General features: G+C 41.9%; 1 protein-coding gene across 1 annotated transcript in view; it reads left to right on the top strand.

Annotated features, from left to right (window-relative positions):
- The window catches only part of cntnap2b (contactin associated protein 2b), a 48,426-nt gene that overhangs the window by 8,422 nt on the left and 19,350 nt on the right, over positions 1–20,654 (top strand). Inside the window, exons 2-17 of the mRNA XM_085388040.1 lie at positions 2,395–2,511; positions 3,321–3,514; positions 4,047–4,194; positions 6,227–6,430; positions 6,526–6,710; positions 8,491–8,634; positions 11,502–11,760; positions 11,889–12,038; positions 13,014–13,176; positions 14,028–14,134; positions 14,747–14,866; positions 15,014–15,126; positions 15,566–15,650; positions 15,831–15,987; positions 17,855–17,982; positions 18,146–18,316. Of these exons, the coding sequence (XP_085244166.1) occupies positions 2,395–2,511; positions 3,321–3,514; positions 4,047–4,194; positions 6,227–6,430; positions 6,526–6,710; positions 8,491–8,634; positions 11,502–11,760; positions 11,889–12,038; positions 13,014–13,176; positions 14,028–14,134; positions 14,747–14,866; positions 15,014–15,126; positions 15,566–15,650; positions 15,831–15,987; positions 17,855–17,982; positions 18,146–18,316 (2,445 nt within the window). The remainder of the gene's footprint in view (positions 1–2,394; positions 2,512–3,320; positions 3,515–4,046; positions 4,195–6,226; positions 6,431–6,525; positions 6,711–8,490; positions 8,635–11,501; positions 11,761–11,888; positions 12,039–13,013; positions 13,177–14,027; positions 14,135–14,746; positions 14,867–15,013; positions 15,127–15,565; positions 15,651–15,830; positions 15,988–17,854; positions 17,983–18,145; positions 18,317–20,654) is intronic.

The raw sequence follows: 20,654 nt of genomic DNA, 5'->3' as shown, positions 1-20,654 counted from the left end.
ATCATCAGCCAGTGTTGTTCTTTATCAATATTACCAAAGTTTACCATAAGGCAGCATAGAAAGTATTTACTTGCTTTCAGGTTTTATTCAAATGTTAGTCTTTTCATTTGTTTCCCCACTTTTTTCCTGTTTCAAAATCAAACACCAGTTTGTGAGAAGATTATCTTCTTTTTTTAACAGGCAGATAAAGTTTTGCATTGGCTAATTTGTCAATTGTTTGTTACAAATGTTCGTATTTTAATTTTCAAAAATGTTTTTGCCCAAAACATATGTGCACTACATGTCAGTAAAAATGCTATGCAAATATTGTTGTCCTTGAATGCTGAGTAAGCACTGACAAAGCACTGATTGTATCTCTTGTACTTTATCAACGCAGTATCTAAAAACTTTGCACCGTAGTGGTTAAAATCTCATTCTAATAAGAGTTAAAAGTGCATTTGGTTATTAGGTTTATAGGATTATTGAATTATGGTTAATGGTTGGTAGAATTTTTTTTTTTAAACATTATCTGCCAATTACATCTGCCACCCTTCTCCAAATCTGTGCCCCTACCTGGCCCCCCCAACAAAAATTTTCTAGACACGCCACTGCCGCGACACCTTAAAGGCCGTGAAAATATTGTCGGGCATAAACCGGTCCGTGGCGCAAAAAAGGTTGGGGACCGCTGCTCTTAATTGTTGACACGTGTTCGAAATGCAGAGAGGTGCGCTCGATTTGCCACACGGAGCAGCGCGAGAGTAAAGCACGAGGGAGGGGCTAATAATCGGCTCAGTCATTTTTAATGATCGTTGAAAGCCCAGATTGTAATCGAGATTAAAATTCGATTAATTGAGCAGCCCTAAACTGCAGGCTGGTCAGCTTCCAGAAGCAGCAGCGCTGTCATCACACGGGAAACTAAATTAGAGCCTAGATCAACTCTGCACCACTCAGTTTATTTTTCGATGTGATTAAAAAAGCAGTTAGACTGGATTTGTAGGAATATCATCATTGTGGTTTTGCAGCAGGAGCTCAGACGTACTGCTGTCAGAAAGATCAGGTGGAGACGCTGATTTCAGGTCGTCTGCTGACGACGTCGTGTTTGTCTCCTTTCTTTATGCTGCTGAATGCATGCGAGGCTTGTTTTGTAATGCATATGAGCAAGCTCATCACTATGCTCAGCACCTGTCTCCCTCTTTCTCTCTCACACACACGTGTTATACATCGGTTATGTTGCTGTGCTGAGTGTTTCTGCTCTCTTCCTCTGATAGCAGATAGTGTGTAGTTTCAGCAGATAATAATAATAATAATACATTTTATTTAAATAGCGCCTTTCAAAGCACCCAAGGACACTGTACAACAGATAAAAACTGGAAATATACACAATGATAAGAATAGAAGATAAAAGTTAAAACATACAGAAATTTAAGAATAGGCAATTTTAAACAAATGAGTTTTAAGGGTGGACTTAAAAAGAGAGAATGAGCTAATATTTCTGAGGTCCGGGGGTAGGGAATTCCAAAGTCGAGGGGCAGAGCAACTAAAGGCCCTCCCTCCCATTGTGATCAGACGAGCAGAGGGAACAGAGAGAGAAAGAGAAGATGAAGATCTGAGGCAGCGGGATGGGAGCTTCATCTGTAATAAGTCAGAGAGGTACGGTGGAGAGAGAGAGTGAATAGCCTTGAATGTATACAGAATTATTTTAAAATGGATGCGAAATTTGACCGGGAGCCAGTGAAGTTGCTTCAGGATTGGGGAGATGTGGTGGGTAGAAGAAGTCCTAGTAATAATACGGGCAGCAGAGTTCTGGACACGTTGGAGCTTGGAACTCTAAACTCTCTAAACTCTAATCAGAGAATCTCAGACGCAGTCATTAAACATCTTTTTGTTGTTACCGTGTCATCACACCCAGTTTCATCAGTTTCCATCCAAATGTTCACAGAGCTGAGATCAGCAGCATCAGCCTCACACTCCTCCTAACCTCCCAGTGTCAGTTATACAGATGAGTTAATGTCGGTGATGTCGTGTTAACCTTGGCTCGAACAAACGAGTGGGTTCAGTCAGCTTTCAATTGTTTGATAAACAGACGAGAACATTGGTTCTTTGTACAAGTGGAACAAAATGTCCAAATGATGGATTTTGGTGTTTGTCTGCTGGGTATTAAGACACATCAATCAGTTCTCATTAGAGTGTAAAATAATGTCCTCAAAGCCAACTTTGTTATCAACATGAAGAGCGGATTACGTGGAGTTATGAATATTTACCTGAAAACGCAGGTGAGCAGCTGCAAACGACTGCTGTGAGTTCGTGCTGCTGTTTTCGTGTCTTGGATGAGGATGCGATGTAGAAGTGCAGCACACGGTAAAACGTTGGCCTGTTGGTAGCATTGAAGGAAACATCTGTGGGCTTCTGTTTCAGGTTCAGGGAAGTGTGAGGACAGCTTGGCCACTCCTCTTCCTTACAGCTCCTTCACCGGGTCGTCTCTATACAGCCGAGGAAACGGAGCCGGTTATGCCAAACTCAGCCGGAAACAAGGTATGCCTCGGGAATCTTGAGGATGAGGTTGTTTGTATTTCTGGGTTGTGGAGGGGTTAATATTAAACCGGTTTCTGGGTCCATTCATGGCTGCATTTCCACAGCTTTGGTGTTAAATGTCAGCTTCTGTTAAGGCTCTAGCTCACAGTGCCGACATGTATTAGTTGTATAATTGTGACTAAATAATTATGTCGAAGAAGAAAGCGGTTTGCAGACTCCTGCTGAGATGCAGCTCGGCCCCTCAGCTGAACATGTTTATTGAACTTTGACTTGGACTCAACATCAACATAAAGTGTTGATCTTGTCATAAACGAACACTGAACACTGAACAAGCTGTTCTAATGCTCAGTAACGTCTCAGGTATCAACGTTTTTCTTTTTTATGTGACTGTAAACATAACCATGATTCGTGGGTTTACTGGTTCCCATGTGAAGTTTTACCTCACCTGACTATAAACATCTGGCTGCCTGTAGAGCATATGTAAATGTTAACAGTATAAAATAATAATGACCATTTAATTTAAGAGATGATTAGATTAGACATAAATGAGAATTGATATATTTATTCTTTAGATACATCATCTGTGGGCATTTTTTCACTGTTTTAAAAATCGCATTTGGCATGTGAGCTCATGTGTGCAGTGTTTTTGGCTTAAAGTTCGTGTGGGCAAAGCCTCAGAATAATTCTCCAGATAAAGTAGTGCAGACACTGAAGACGATTAGGCTCTAAATGTCGTTTTTTCTTCATCTACTCACTTTTTTCTCTGACATCTTTAACCCTTCCCAAACTTACAACATCCCAAAATCTAGGTTCTGGAGGGTGGTCGCCATTGGATACAGACCGTTACCCGTGGCTACAAGTAGACCTTGGTTCTAAGAAGCAGGTGGTTGCCATAGCAACACAGGGTTGCTATAGTAGCTCTGATTGGACCACAAAGTATCGGCTACTTTACAGTGACACACAGAAAAACTGGAGACCTTATCTACAGGATGGAAACATTTGGGTAAGGAAATCAGTCGGACCGACTTATCGACACAAATATCATTTCAAGTCGACGCTGATGTTAAAATATTCCACCTGTCAGGGTTTAGGAAGACTAAACCCTGACAGGTGGAATATTTTAAATTTAGATCTGTGGCACGGTGCTATTACTGAAACTATTACTCCTCTTCCTTCTAGTCTTCTTCTTTTGCTCCTCGTTCTCACACTGTAACGTAAGCCTGTGTTTAATGTTGCAGTGTGAGTCAGTTTCACAGGTGTGGACCTGTGGTGCGTATTTGCTCCGTTTAGAGTCTCCAGTATTTATGGATTAATGGGTACTAACCATGTTATTATCAGGACAAAACCTCCGATTTGACTTCTGTTTTTTTTAAATGTAACACCAAATCACATCAACAGCTGCCTGAAGGTGTTTTTCACTTTTCTAATTAACCAATGAAAAAAAAACATGGGGTTTAATGTTATTTGATTCATTTTCTAATGAATAAAAACTACATTTAGATCTGATTTTCTCTTTAAAACAAATGTTGTTTCAGACATTTGAAGGGAATGTGAACAGCGAGGGTGTAGTTCGCCACGAGCTGCAGTATGCCATCCTGGCTCGCTACATCCGTTTCATCCCAGTGGACTGGAGCAGGGCGGGTCGCATCGGGGTGCGCCTGGAGCTGTATGGCTGCTCATACTGTAAGTGCAAGCTGAAGATACCTGATTGAAACACCATGCATGTGATGTGGATGTAGATTTACAGTACATGACCTGTGGGCACCTGCGTCTGGCCACTACAGGATAGGCAGTTCTTGAAAACTGGAAAGTACAAGTTCATCCTTTGTTGGACAAATATACACTTCTTGCAGTTGTGCCTCTGTGCAGCACGACAGTGGATTTAAAACCCAATGAGGATTTTAATACCTGGATGAAAATCCTTTGCAGGAGTCAGACTGCATGGACATCGCTGTGGACCAACGATGTTCTGGTGCTGCTGACCGGTGCACCACACAGTTTGCCAAGTTTTTGCATCTGTCTGAACTATTTAGATCTTTTGCACCGCACACAAAGGCTAAAATAAACTGAACGTTTGGTACCAAAATAGACGATATAGACAAGTCAGTGAAACGCAGTCAGATTAACAGGTAGCAGCAGAAAGCTTGTTTAAACAGAAAGGTTTTTACTGCTTTTTAAAAGAATCACCAGACGTGGTGGTAGACGGTCCTCGTTACTCTGCAGCCGTGTTCAGGGAACAACCAACAAACTCTGTGAGCGCAGACAACCAGCAGCAGCAGCGTGTAAGACGCTGGGATAAATAATCTGGGGCCATTTAGTGCTCTGTATGTTAAAACGAGAATTTTTAACTAATTCTAAAATCTATTAGAAGCCAATGTAAAGAATATAAAACAGGAGTAATGTGAGCATGTTTGCTGGAACGTGTCAGTAGTCTGGCTGCGGCATTTTGTTTGGCTTGGAGGCAGAAAGAGACGATTTGCAGATCGTTAGATGAAGGAACCTTTAAATACAAGCGCGTCCATGCTCACAGGTGTACACACCGGTGCTCACACACTTTCTCCCCTTTCTCTTCCCCAGTCAAGTCTGTCCCGTATTTAGCAAGTGATAATAAAATAAAATAAACAATAGGGCTGGGATGGTCCATTTGGTAAAGTAAATCCGTTGGGCATCTTTCTTCACCTTTAGACAATAATTCTGATGCAAAAGAACCAAACGGGACAGGCAGAAAAAAAAAGAGAGGATTTGTCCAAGCTGGTGAACAGATTTTACATGTGGGTTAAGGCCCAGAGAAGAATCCAGTATTATTTCGAATGTTTGGCTCAGCAGGAGGACAGAAAAGCAGAATGTGGTTGAGGAGGAGCTGTGATCATGGTCTCAGCCTTGTTCATGTTTAAAACAAGGATATTTCTATACAAAACAATGTCACGTGTACAGATGTGTGATCTAAAAACACGAGGACTTACATGTTAGCTTTAATCTTCCGGTTTAACAGCAGTCCTTCCCTTTAAATCTACGCTCTCTTCTTCCTCTCCTGTCTTTCTCATCTTTCTCCATCTCTGAGTGAAGTTCGCTCTCTTTCTTTTCTTTCCATGTGAGATGCAGCAGTTGGACTTTCAGCTGCAAACTGTTGTTCTAACTGCAGATTGTAGATAGTTAAGTTTAGGATTTTTTTGGATCTCTCAGTCATGCAAGTGTAGCTGAGAGTAAGTTGATGTAAGAGGCTTTGCTCATCAGATCAGCTTCTCAGGCCACAAATGACTATTGCATGCTACTGGCACATTACGCTCAGCTGCAAAGTCTGTGCAGTAACAGGTTCTGTGACACACAACAAGCTCACACTGCAAGCAGAAAACCATCTCTGTGCAGAAGAAGTTGCACTTGGTGGAAAGTGTCCCCAGTACATTTGTTAAGGGCGAGATTTAGAGCGACTGAAAGTCGCAGGAAAAGATCTTTCCTGAAAGCTGCTGATGGCTGAGAATGCAGCCGGACGTCTGCTAATATGTTCCTATAGTTACAAATCTGTCTGCTAGCAAATGTATGTTGTTGTGTTACAAAGTCTGAGGGCCAGCAGAATACAACACCTTTGTATTCCTATCGCTGATGTCTATGTATTGATGAAAGTCACAAATACACTATATTTTGAATTATATGTTAGTGTTTAACTTTCATTTAATACGTTTCAATGAGTTCATACTTTTGCTTTTGCATCTTTCAGGGGCCGATGTGATTGGTTTCGATGGGCACGGGGTCATCTCCTACCGCTTCAGGAGTAAAAAGTTAAAAATTGTGAAGGACGTCATCTCTCTGAAGTTTCGCACCACAGCAGGAAACGGGGTGCTGCTTCACGGAGAGGGGCAGCAGGGGGACTACATTTCCCTCGAGCTTCACAGAGCGAGACTGCTGCTCAGCATCAACTTAGGTAGCTTTCTAATCTTCCTGGTGTTTGTATCAGAGCGAGTTCTGTTAAACTTTATTAACCACTGATTTCATGACTGATGTGATGTGTCTGTCCAGGCAGCAACCAGAACGGTTCTATTCAGGGTCACACGGCTGTGACCAGTGGAAGCTTGCTGGATGATGACCACTGGCACTCTGTTGTCATCGAGCGTTACCGCAGGAATGTCAATTTTACTTTAGACCGCCACACTCAGCAGTTCAGAACCAATGGAGAATTTGATCACCTGGACCTGGACTACGAGGTACACCCTCCACACGGCTCAGTGAATCATACATTTGACTTAAACTGTGAATGTGTGTGTTCTCATTTAGCAGGAACCTGTTTATTCATGTGTAATCACTTTGGTTTTAAATGTGCTATAGAAATAAAACGTGCTTCCAGCCATCCGCTCTCTTCTGCTTATCCTTGTCAGGGTTGTGGGGGTTTGGATCCTATGATGTACTTATTTAATGAAGTACTTGCTAGGTTCTAAGAATCCTCTCCAAAGTCTTAATTGAAGAGGAAAATATCTTCTTAGTTTGGATGTCACCTCGAAAGGAAGACACACAATGTTTGTTCACATATAAACCGTATTATATGGAGGTAGTCTGACTTTCAGCTCCTCGTCTCCAGCATGATTTAGGTTCTGCTGATGTTTATGGTTATATTAGGCATGCAGTGAAATCTGCTACTTCCTTTTAATGACTTTAACTGAGGCTTCAGTGTTTAGAGGACATGTGTGCACAGGTACGCATATCTGCTGCTAATGTATGTCCTAGTTATCCATCAGCCCTGTCAGCCGGAGCACAGGTTCCATCGTTCAGTTATATTCAGGGCACTGTGCACAGTACACCATTAAGAGTAACTCTGCAGTCACTGCTTGAACAGATTGTTGGTGAAGCTGGAGGAAGAAACTTACCTTTGACAGGAAAAGTAAAGATTCTGGCAGAAATGAACCCACTCGTCATGTTTCACACACAGTTCCTGCTTTGGCACAGCAACAACACAACACTGTCATGATAAAGCTTTCACAAATAATTAGGTCACTTAGTTCAAATGCCTGGGGCTCAATTATTTTGTGAAAGATCAGCTCAATATTTAAGATATTGTCTTTCAAAAGAATTTGACCATTTAATCATTTAGGCTACATAAATTCACATCACTTCATCGTTTCAAAAACATTACTGAATGGCTGTTTGGGAGCTCAGGGCGGATTTAAAAATAGAATACTTTGTGGTGGACATCGTAGCGTGACCTCAGGATCACATCTAAGAGCTACTGACAGCCAACATTTGTGTTCATGTTTTTAAATCAGAATACTTGTTAAAATTAAGCGTTTTTGCCCCGTGTTTACTTTGTTTACTGGTCTTATTTACATTATTATCCAGTGTTTTTTTTGTTTGTTTCTTTGGTACTTCTGATACTCTAGTGTGAGAGTGAGACAGGTACAAAGTTGAGGCTGGAAGCAACAGAGGTAAGTGAGCTTAAATACCTGGTCGACCATCCAAGGACAGACGGTGCACGCAAAGCATGAAGAAGAGTGTGCAGAGAGGCAGCGAGGGTCGAGACGAGTGTCTTTGTAACAGAAGGATTGCAGCAAGAGTGCAAGTGAACACAAAATGCAGTTTCTAAATGAAGGTGTTTCTTACTAAAAGAAATCCAAACCTGCATGATTGACCCTAAACCCAATGACTGGTTGGGCCACGCTTGTCAGCAACAACTGCAGTCAAGTCTTTGTTGTTTGTTTAACATGCAAAAAAATCTGAAGTCAGGAAGGAGGCAAACAGTTTGTAACAACACTGTACGGAGCTTATCTCACTGTGTATATTTGATAGTCCGTTTATTCCTGCTGGTGTTCCTACAGTTTACAACATTACTGCGGTTCATCTGTGTAACGCCTGAAATGTTCATTTACTCTTCACAGTTGAGTGAAGTGGTTGTTGTCTGCTGTTATTAGCAGACCTTAAAAAGCGAATCGTTTGACTCTGTGTGGTTGCAGAGATGCAGAATCCCCCAGTGTTGCTTTGTGTTGTGTTCCTCAGATCAGCTTTGGAGGACTTCCTGTGTCTGTGAAGCCAACCTCAGGAGGCAAAGAGAACTTTGTTGGCTGCATGGAGGGAATTACCTACAACGGGGAAAACATCACTAGTCTGGTGCGCAGGAAGAAGGTTGACACCACCAGCTTTGTAAGAAGTGTCTTCTCTTTGAGTTCATGTGCCCAGCCTTGTGTAAATGTAGACTCGAATGCTGCAATGATCTTAAAAACCCTTTTGCAGTTTTTCTGTTATTTGGCAGTTTGCATCTTTTCCTAAACTAAATATGTCATGGCCACTCGTCTGTGGAGGAAAACTCTTCTTCAGCTTCAGTAACATGCCTCGATTCGTCGTGACCCAAACAGCTCTAAACGTACTTTTTAAACCATATATTACTGTTGTTTGTGTTAACCTCTGCCAGACAATGTAAAATATTTTTTCTTCTTTATTGGGATCTTCTTAAATAACAAAGTTAATTGAGTGTTTGTTGCTCCTGTGGATTTGTCCCAAACAGTCTCTAACCTGAACACTTTCGACCTGTCAGAACATTAAAAGGAGCTCCGGTAGTTTCTTCACTGTTGCTCAAACTCCTGAGCAGTGTTGGTCAAATTACTTGAAAAAAGTAATCAGTAACTAATTACCGATTACTCCCCCAAGAAACTAATCCCATTACTTTACTGATTACTGATTTTCAAAAGTAATTAATTACTTAGTTACTTAGTTACTTTTTAAAAACACGATTTACAACCTGAAGAGGTGATAAAGCGATAGATCTTTCAGCCCAATTCTACTTTTTCTGCATAATCCATCCAAAATGTAATCAAATGGAAAAGTCTCTTTTTAAAACTTGTTTTATTAGTTTTAATCTTTTAACTTTATGCATCAAGCAAAGATTTAATTATCTGCAACATTCTCTGACTGGAAGAAATTTTTTTAATATTTAAACCTATTTTCTGCACATTCCAGCACATAAAATAAAATACTTTTTGTGTTTACACTCAGTCTTTCAAATAGATGCAAGTAAAACACAGCAGAAAATAAATAAAGTCAAAGACTCAGCGGTCCTGTTGCTCTATTTTCACCTGTAAAGCAGGAGTGGGGCAGGCGGAGGGTTACCCTGGTGCAGGTGTGCCGCGGTCAGTGGAAGGATACGGCAGTTTCTCTGTGAGTTTCCCATTACGTCGTAGCTACTCGGTGCTTGTTGGAAGTTTAGGGGTTTTTTTCGCTGTAAAAAGAAGTTTTCTTCCCACGCACAGCGGACACTAATGTTTTTGTCACTTTTTATGGAATCAAACTCAAAGTAAGGTCAGTACTTCCACGCTTTAAACGCTGCACGCTCATACTCTCTCCCACACTTGATATATGATCCATTGTTGATCTGCACACAGCTGTTGTCACCAATGGCGCTCTTGCTTACGTCACTGTCCTGAGACATTCTCGCAAAAAATCACGGTTTTAGTAACGCAGTAACGCAGCGTTCCTACGGGAAAGTAACGGTAATCTAATTACTGTTTTTGCAATAGTAATCCCTTACTTTACTCGTTACTTGAAAAAAGTAATCAGATTACAGTAACGCGTACTGCCCATCTCTGTTCGTCACAACAACAGTCACTGTTATACAATATTATGGTCAACAGTATCAAGTGCTCTTCAAAGTAAAACACTTCCTGTAACAAGCGTTTACAATAAAATAAATAATTACCATTAACTGTTTGAACACATTTTCTACACATTCACTGCAGTAATGAGAAGCAGAGCATGTTTTAGTGTTTCCTGCATGTCCAAGTAGTAACACGTAAAAGATCAATAAATCACAACATCCTCCCAGCTGATTAACAGCTGTTCATCCGTGTCCAGCTGCTTCAGTGCGTTTACTCATCTCGAGTGGATGCAGTAACTGAGCAGGTCTGTGCAGCAAGCTTTAAACTGTGAACAATGCAGGAACAGCTGTGTCTGAGGAAATGCGTTTGTCTGGGCGAGTTATTCTCTCCAACCAGGACAACATCGCCCACGTTCATCACACTGGGTGTTTTTACTGGTAAAAGCCACCGACCTTCTGGTTAGTGGCCGACCTGCTCTGCCACCTGAGCTACAGCTACCTCCAAGTGCTCACAGCTCTGGAACTGTGCAAAGAGGACAGAGGCCTCAATATCGCCTCTACTTCTGTCAGTATACTAGTGAGCTCCTCAAAATTCAGCGAAGCCCTCCCAGGACACTCCTTAGATTTGTTTTCACAGAGTTCTCAGGCTTTTCCCAGAAGCCACCCCACCAAGCTGCTCGCTCAACAATAAACTGAAGAACGTCTCTGATGGTCTGCTCTTTCAAATGTCATGAACAAGCCTACATAACCTTCGTCTTGCAATAAATCTCTTTACTTTACAGTTCTAAATAAACCACCCCAGTGATGGTGCATTGAACAGTGCAGTGTAATCACAGGCTGCCAGTTAACCACAGTGAATCTGTGATTCGTTGGCAGCACCCATGGGTGTTGCTATCTGAAACTAAAACCAGAATACTGTAGCCTCCCACACTAAGACTGTGGTTGTCCTCTAAGAATGGATTTTGAATCTCTCCTTCCTCAGGTGGCACATTTCTTGTCTGAAACTTGTCTAACTCGTTAGAGCTCATTTTGATTGCCGGTTCTTTTTTCCACTCCATAGTAACCACTGTGTTTTTAGCTCAGAAGTTCAAACTGAGTGGACTTCCTAGTCTGTGACTAGACTGGCTTTTAGTAACGTATTCACTGTGAAAATGTCCGAAATGTAAAAAACAGACATGCACGTGGATCCACGCGCCCAACATTTGATGACGTTCATGTTACTCAGACCTACGCTGGCCCTAGAGGACTCGCAGAAGTGGAAATTATAGCATCATGTCTTTATTCCACACACTCTGAGCACCTAAACTGCCTGACAACCGTTTTCAATTTAGAATCGCCAAATAAAATGAAGTTTCAAAATAAAAGTCTGTTAGGTACTGTCTCCATAAATCTCTTTATCGGTTTCTTTCTTCCACTGTAGCGTAACCTGACATTTTCCTGCTCCGAATCCAACACCTCCCCAGTTTTCTTCAACTCCACATCCTTCCTGCGGCTGCCGGGTCAGACTGACAGCGACACCCTGTCAGTCAGTCTGTCTTTCAGGACGTGGAATCCCAACGGCCTTCTGATGTTCACCGCCCTGGCGGATGGCTGGGTGGAGCTGGGCCTGACGGAGGCAAAAATCACCGTCTATATGAATGTGACACAGAAGAAGAACACACGTATAGACATTTCATCAAGTGAGCTCAGCTCGTTGGTTTTCGGTTGTTTAATTATTATCTCGAGGTCCTTTTTGGTCTCTTTGTCTTCACTTCGATCGCTGTTGTGTTTTCCTGTTAAACTTTTCTTCATGTGTTTTTCCTCATAGGTTCAGGTCTGAATGATGGACAGTGGCATAGTGTCCACCTGAATGCACTGGAAAACTATGCAATGCTGACAGTTGATGGAGATGAGGCCTCCACAGTTAGAACAGCTATCCCCATCCAGATCCAGACTGGAGGAACATATTACTTTGGAGGTGTGTTAAGTCTAATTGTTGAATGTTGTCATTGTGTTTCTTAAATTTGTAAAGTCTTAGTTCAAGCAGTAGCAAAGAGATCCCTGTGATCCTGAGCACCTCTGCAGCCTCTCTGTGCTGGGGGAGGTTTTATTGTAGACACATCCTCTCTGACAGATCTGCTTCTTGTGTTGTTGCTTCCTGCTTCTATGACCCTTTTGGTCAGGAGGAGGTCACACACACACACACACACACACACACACACACACACACACACACACACACACACACACACACACACACACAGTGCCTTGTCTTAGAACCATTGGGGGCTTTTACATGGGGAGGTGCTTGTGTTGTGTAAACTGTAACTGTCGTGGGAATAAACAGCTGTGAGGAAGCTGCTCTTTGAAGGATTTGGGCTACAGACAGCTGATGAGCACTAAGCTCCACCGCCTGGTTCTGACCAAAGCTTCCCTCGTTAGCGGCTGAAGATGTTCTGTCTTGTCTTGTGTTCTTCATGAGGAATACGTCTCTAAACTAGCGGCGCCTGTGGAAACACAGACTCAACAAGGTGATTACTGAAAAATGGGAGTAAACATGATCCAGAGTAATTTGATGTTTTATCAAGTGTGTCCAAGTTTTCTCTTCTCTCCTAAAAACACAGTGTGAGAAAGCAGCACTGATGCAAGTGTGAATTTAAAACGTGCAATAACAGGCTATGACTGCGTGCTACATCCGCGTGGGTAAAATTAGTCCAAGTTTCTTGATTATCAAACAAAATGAAAGTAGATGTTTGTTTTGTCCTGAAGCACAATGACTTTATTTTCACAGAAGCTCGCATCGACCTTCAAGACCCGATTTTTGGTGCCTGAAATAATTGCATGTTTTGAATCCTGCTTAAATGAGATTAAACCGTGCCGTCCTCACCAGCTTCATTCCAGTATACTTCTGCTGGTGATAATAATGCCTTTGCTGCTCTCCGTCTTTGTCTAGGTTATTTTCTGCAAACTAACACCAGATCACATCAGCGCTCCTTCCAGGGCTGCATGCAGATGATCCACATAGATGATCACCTGGTGGACCTCAAGGCGGTGGAGCAGGGCCTCATTGGAACTTTTGAAAATGTCAGCCTAGATATGTGTGCCATTATAGACAGGTATTTATCCCAGAAGTCCAAAGCTAAGATTGTAATAAAGAATTAAAAGCACAGTGGATTGTTGTTGGGACCTCCATCAGGCTGGAGGGTGGAGAGGGGTTGAAGTCGTGTTCTCACTGAGTTTCCTGCTGTTTCATGTGTCGCGGTTCGAATTTTGAGGAAGAGACATACGACTGAAAGTCCATAGTGGGTCAACACAAATTATTTTATTAAAACACATATATGTGGTGAAAATGGGCTCTGCGAAACATCAGGCTCCATCTCCCCCTGACAATAGGTGGGTGTGATATTTATACTTATGATGACCAGTAACTCCAGCGAGGACATATTCTAAAAAGGAACCGCTACTTCCTCTGTTCCTCCAGATGCTTCCTGTTATTACACTTTTCTAGACTTACACAACATTTGCAATCAGTTTACCCAGACAGGCTATGTGTCTGTGTCGTTAATCTAAGTGCATGACCCCCCTCTAAGTCATCTGTTACCAGGCAAACATCCACAGCACAGGGCACACGGCCTTTATTTCCTTTCTTAAACAATCATAGAAAATATATGTTAAATTGTATATATATAAGCAATCCTTCCAGCTTGAACTTTGCTCCATTGATCGGCCAGACATCGCGCTGCCCGTAGCTTCAACCCTTTAATTATGCAATATGTGTGTAACATGATTACAGTTGCCCCTGCAATGAAAGATTATGTGCTTACACCTGAAATACAGACTTTACTGTAACCTCACCAGTTTCAATAAATGTGTCAATGAAATGACAATAATGATAAATCATAAATGATGCAACAGTAATAATAAGGATTATGGATGTAAAATAATATTTCATCTCGACACATGTCAGGTGTGTTCCAAACTACTGTGAGCACAGCGGCCGCTGCTCTCAGACGTGGGACGCATTCACCTGCAACTGCAGTGGCACTGGCTACACTGGAGCTACTTGCCATACCTGTAAGTGCAGTTATACTCTGGCATTTGTTTAATTAATGGTAATCCTAATGTTATGTTAATCATAAGACTGGTTTTTAGTTAGTTGGTTATTTCATGATCTATTTGCTCAGGTTCCCTGAAAAATGTTCGATTTTTTAAAGATGCTCGGATTCTTTATCAAGTTCATTCTTTTAGGCTGAAGGTAGCTGTGAACATCAGTGTTTTTGTTTTTTAATCTCTGCCCACTCAGTGGTACAGTCAGGGCAACCGCCCAGATCCTGTTAGCATCTAGTTCTAAGGCTTTCATTCTGCATTTATCCATCAAATACACTGTTCCTCCCTTTATTCAAATACTGTACCATTATTATTACTACCAATATTTTCCATGCAACCTTACATGGCTGCAGACACAAGTCACAATACTGAAAGGTACCAGCAGCAGTCGTTGAGGCTGCCAGTAGAGTAAATTCCTGTGACTGAACTGAGTGCCCAGGGTTACTTTTCTAGACGTTTCCAGCTCTGGGACGGGCTGCTGACTTGTGTCATATTGGTGCCAACTTTTTGGCTTTTGCGTCTGACTCTATGGTGAAAATGGATGCACACAGACAGACTATACCTTGCTTCCCCTGATAGCACTGTATCAGCAATCATGTGAGGAGTATAAGCACCAAGGCAAGAGTTCGGGGAGCTACTGGATAGACCCAGATGGCAGCGGCTCTATAACCCCCTTCAGAGTCCACTGTGACATGACAGGTAAGATATTCAATCTTTATTTAAACCAGCATGAAGAATATATTCCAGCACAAATTACTTCAGGTTTATCATGTGACTGATTGTATTTAGGTAAATCTGTGATGTAGAAGGAGCAGAGAATATTTACATGTCGGTTGTTTTTCTTAGAGGATGTGGTTTGGACCACGCTGAGGAACGACCTGTCTCCTCAGACGTCAGTATCCAGTGCAGACAAGGGCAACGCAGTGCTGCAGATTTCTTACAATATGACTGAGGAACAGGTACACACTTAATGTTACACACTCCGTTTCCTACATGCACTGCACTTTTTCTTTTTTAACAAAACAGTTTGCTAACAATAAACATGCAGACACAAAACTGAAGTAGAAACAAAGTTCATCTTCTAAGCATTGTTAATCGACTGTTCAGCGTTACAGATATTTTGGGGAGAAGTCCAACGATTCGATGGGTTCATAAGCAGAATCGTGTTGGTCGTACGGGGCTGGCTGCTTGAGTCACAGGTTTTTATAGTCATGTTAAACAGTTCAGGACTAGATGGCTTTAATCAGTCCACAGTGCTCTAAACAATAAAGAAGAACCCAGCTGTTCGGTTGGTTTTCATTCCAACACACGTCACAGACCGTAAATATCACAGACTAAGAAATGTTCTTAGCAGACAAATGACAAATCAGCATACTCGTGTCTGTCTCGTGTGTCCAGATGTTGTCAGTAACCAGCAGTGCAGAGTACTGTGAGCAGTACGTCGCCTACGCTTGCCGAATGTCCCGCCTGCTCAGCGGTCCAGGTGATGATGCCTATTATCGACCTTTTCACTCACTATAAAGAATGTGTTTACTCTGTTCATCACACCCATCATTATTATCATAACACATACTGTAAACATTAAAGTGATATTTTTGAATGGTGCGTGTGTTCAGAAGTGTTTAAGTAGCAGTACACTGTAGCTGTTTGGTTCGACCTCCAGATGGCGTCCCTTTCACTTGGTGGTTCGGAAGAGCCAATGAAAAGCATTCTTATTGGGGGGGTTCAGGACCAGGGATCCAGAAGTGTGCCTGTGGTATTGAACACAACTGTACTGATTCCAAACACTACTGCAACTGTGATGCAGACCTGCGTGCCTGGTGAGTGTACCCTCACTCAGCCGCTCAGCTGAGCTGTATCGTGTTACAAACTAGAGTTTATAGTTTCATCCTGTAGGTCAGGGGTCGGCAACCTTTCTGATGATGAGTGCATCTAAAGTTTCCTCAGAAGTCAGTGTGCCATATGACTGCATTAGCAATACATTTAATAACGCTCTATATTAACAGTTACACACTATATAGAAAAACTTTACAGAATTATATTTGTTCACAGATGTTGGCAGCTGTCAGCGAATAGTTATCAGCTGTTTGGAAACAAAAAAAGACTTTTTATCCATAACAGCAAATGAACTGAACAACAGAAAATGCAAATGCTGTTTATCCTCACAACAATGTTAACAGACGCTGTTGTGACAGTGATGCACAGTCTTGTTGGTATATGTATGATTTCTATACATTTTACATCAGACAAAAACTTTGGTTGTAAAATTCAGATAATTATTTAAACAAGAATAAGAAAGTATATCTTTGTGCCCCCCTCTCCCTGTTAATGCCCTACCTGCCCCCCTGGCAAAACTTTGCTAGACCCGCCCCTTAGAAAAGGATCCTGGTGTTATTTGTCTCTCAGAAACAGCTCATAACTTCAACTCATTCATGTCACCTAAAAGGTAAACCTGTTTCTCCATCACAGCTCTGATGGTTCAGTAAGGACATCTCCTGGTTTCATCTTCATGTTTCCCTCTCACCACATATCCAAACCGACATCCTGACCAGCAGCTTTACAGCTGTGGCTCCAGCAAACATCAGCTGATACTAGAAATTAATATTAAATAAATTTTAACAACAGCTGATCAAGCTTAAACGTGCTGCTGTTGTTTAGCGCGACATCCGCTGGTTTCCTCTTTCTGGCGCAAAGTGGACGATAAACAAACAAGAGAGACGATCAGCTGATCATTGATCAGTTTCATGACTGAAGTAGCAACAGGAGAGGGAGGGGGAGAAGAAGAGGCAGCTGTGCAGCATAAACACAGAATAACTCCAGCTTGGTGTCTTTTTCATTGTAGCTGAAGTCCGGGACAAACTGTTCTTTTTCAGCTCAACATGAAACGCGTAATATTTTCTATGAATACGAGACGATAACGTCTTTTTGCAGAATATTTGGCAACTCTACTAACTAACCTTATGAATTAAATAAAGTTCACCATCAGTAACATCATAGCACCCACCCAGCTGTATAGAAACTCCGTCATCCTAGCTAGCACGCAGTACGAGTTATTGTAACTGACTGTAAAAAGTCAGCACAACGAAAATAAACTCTACCTAAACTTGGTTTATATCTGACCCAGATAGACTGCAGGTCATAACTTCTTACCTGGAGTTCAGTTCACCTGACACTCGGACCGGTGGCCACCTCGGGTCTCTCCTCCTCCTGCCTCCCCTTTCCCTCATCCACCTGCTGCCTCTGTGGAAGCTCTAAATAACTGAGTTATTTTTACACATCTTCCAGCATCTGGCCAATTCACCACCTTTCCTTGTTTATAACGTTACAAAACCCCCAAAACAACAAGCAAAAAAACAACAGAAAACCATCGGCCCATAAAAACGAAAAATCACATGGCCAGCCCAGCTATGGTCGTGCCATCAGTTAACCCTTCGCGTGCCACAGGGTTGCTGACCCCTGCTATAGATTATAATCCTCATAATCCTCACTCAGTGTTTGAATGAAAGCTTGTGCCAAACCCTGATCAGCCCTTCAGTACTTTCTTAAATGTATATGTGAATGATGTAATAACACAAATTAGACAAAATTGATTTAAAAAATCAAATCTAAAGTAAAGGAAATATTTTTAGCTGACATAATCCTGAGCTGACTGTCATGTCTTCTTTCTGTGTGTGTCCGTGTATGTAGGAAGGAGGACTCAGGCCTGTTGGTCTACAAAGACCACTTGCCAGTCAGTCAGGTTGTGGTTGGTGATACAAGCAGAGCTGGATCTGAGGCCAAACTAACCATAGGGCCACTCAGATGCCGAGGGGACTGTGAGTCTCACACACACACACACACACACACACACACACACACACACACACACACACACACACACACACACACACACACACACACACACACACACACACACACACGTATTTCATGTTGTTTCATAGACAAATATATTTTATATCTTGTGGTTATTTTCTATAGCAAGCTTCCGGAATGCGGCCTCCTTTACAAGCCCCGCCTCTTACCTCCACTATCCTTCTTTGAGAGATGAAACCAGCACTGACATCTCTTTCTACTTTAAGACGTCCTCTACTCATGGAGTCTTTCTAGAAATCCTGGGAAGCACCAGCTTCCTTCACATTGAGCTCAGAGGTGGGTCAGTGTGTGTGTACTACTGTAATACTGTTGAGACCTTTGCACATGTGCAGTTGAGATATTAGGTCCTTTTTAAAGATATAATCCCCAAAGGTTGATTCTGTTCATCTGGACGTTTTCAGTGGGAGAAACGTGTCGTGACTCATCAGCTGACTTCTTCAGTCTCAGCTGACTGCAGGTTTCAACCTTATAAACATTGCATTTGCATAATGACTGAAACCAGCTGACTGAATGAACAATGGGCTGTGAGGTCAGTTCATTGATCAGCTGAGACTGAAGAAGTCAGCTGATGAGTGACGACACGTTTCTCCCACTGAAAACGTCGTTTTAAAATATCTGTTGTTTTATAATAATATTCCTTAAGTGAAACATGTATAATGTAAAAAATATTGGTCCCAGCATGGAGCCCTGTGGAACTCCATTCATAACTTTTAAATTCAAATTCAAATTCAAATTTTATTTGTCACACACACACAACCATACACAGTATGACATGGGGGTGAAATGCTTGTAGCTGTACAATGCCTGACCATTAAATGACAGAAGAAAAGTTTTACAATATTTACAATTTACTACAAAAGTTTACAAATTAACTTAGGAAATTACAGTAAAGAATGTGCAAATAGCAGAAGAGATTATAAAGATAAGGATTATAAATTATAGGAATTATAGGATTATAGGAAATGTGTGGTGGTGCGTGTGGTGACGTGTGTGAGAGTCCAGTCCTACACCTGGTTCAGGGCCCGAATAGTTGGGTTGCGGTCACGTGGTTCTGATGACGTGCGGAGGCAGCGCGATTTTTGAGTGGAGGGCGGAAGTAAACATGGAGGACACTGTGGAGAGTCAGGAGAGCAGCTATTGTGCAACTTTAGACCCCGTTTCTCGGGAGAGATATAAACAGATAGTTAAAAAATATATCGGACGTGATCCGTATTCTTTGAAAATGTCCGAATACACCACAGAAGTAAAGGATTTGCCTACTATCGAGGCTGTGGATATCACCAACTACTTGGTCCTCCAGACTTCTTACTACACTAGGCAGCAAATGAAAGCTTTCAAGAGTCTGGAGGCGTACAATTTTTTTGTCAGCGGGTGGGTCCACAACCTTGGAACAAAACGTCTCCGTGATGGATACAGTTTGGTGTTTGCAAGGGTGAGTGTTTGTTCTTATATTGCTTTATCTTAAACACGCTAACAGTTAGCGGTAGCGGCTTTAACGTCAACAAACATGCCACATCCTTAGGACTTCGTTAGAGTGACAGTTGTTTGTTTCAAGGTAAACCATTCTCAGCCGTCTGTTGCATATCCAAAATCGCCTCTGCACATCGATGCTGTTCTGCCTTAAGCTTCATTCTTTTCTCTCGTTTGAGAACTGATTCCGATCTGGGTTTTCGTTCGTAGCCGAGATTGACCGTCGGAGCCCAGTCCTCCGACTCTTCGTCATCCAAAGCACTTGGGCAGCCTATAGTCCCAATCAAGTCAATATTAGACTACTAACTTAAAAGCACTAAGTAAACGAGAATTTAACGACAACCTAATGCTAATAAGTTCGTTTGCAAACATAACATTACCTCTGACGAAGTGGTCGCTGCAGACACGGGCATTGGCAGACTCTGCTCCTCCCGACTGTAAACGTAAATTTAAAATCCATTTTTTCCTACGTTTTTCGGTTAGAATTTTCCATTTTTCTCCTCTTTGTTGGGCTATTTTTGGTACCCTAAAATACCGTTTATCAGTTTCTCTGGTCGACCTACTGGAGCATCCGTAAACACAACAGGACATAGGCATTTTGCGTACTGTCTGTCTGTGATTTTGCGCTTATCTTTTTCACTTCCGACCGCCAGTCAAATTTCGCGCTTTACGTCGACGTCACGTCTACGTCAAATGAAACCTAGCCTGGGGGAAGAAGCTCCTCCTCATTCTCTCTGTTTTGGCCTTAAGGGAGAAGTGTGTGAAGAAGACTCCCGTTTATATGGATAAATTGGAGTCTATCAGATAGATATGATTCAAACCAGCACAGTGGTGAGTTCTAATCTCTGTAGTAAAACATTGTGCACTGAGGTCTGTCAGGACAACCATGGAGAGGAGTCTGCTATTAGAACCCATAAGTAGATAATTCATAACCTTCACTAGTGCTGCTCCTGTGCTACGATGCACTTTAAGTAAACCATTAAATAAACCGTTCCTTTGCAAATGCAAATGGTCAGTGTTTGGTGACGTCTCTTTCAAAACATTTTGAAATGAAAGGAAAGTGGGTCTATATTTAGCTAAAACATTTGGATCAAGTAAGAGCTTTTTGAATAAGGATTTAAAAGCCTGTGGTATGTAGCCTGTA

This window comes from Rhamphochromis longiceps, linkage group LG18, assembly GCF_057381845.1.
Source record: "Rhamphochromis longiceps isolate RC_006_pf linkage group LG18, R_longiceps_female_GT1.1, whole genome shotgun sequence".
Classification (NCBI taxonomy): domain Eukaryota; kingdom Metazoa; phylum Chordata; class Actinopteri; order Cichliformes; family Cichlidae; genus Rhamphochromis; species Rhamphochromis longiceps.
This window is presented reverse-complemented; position numbering and strand designations above follow the sequence as displayed.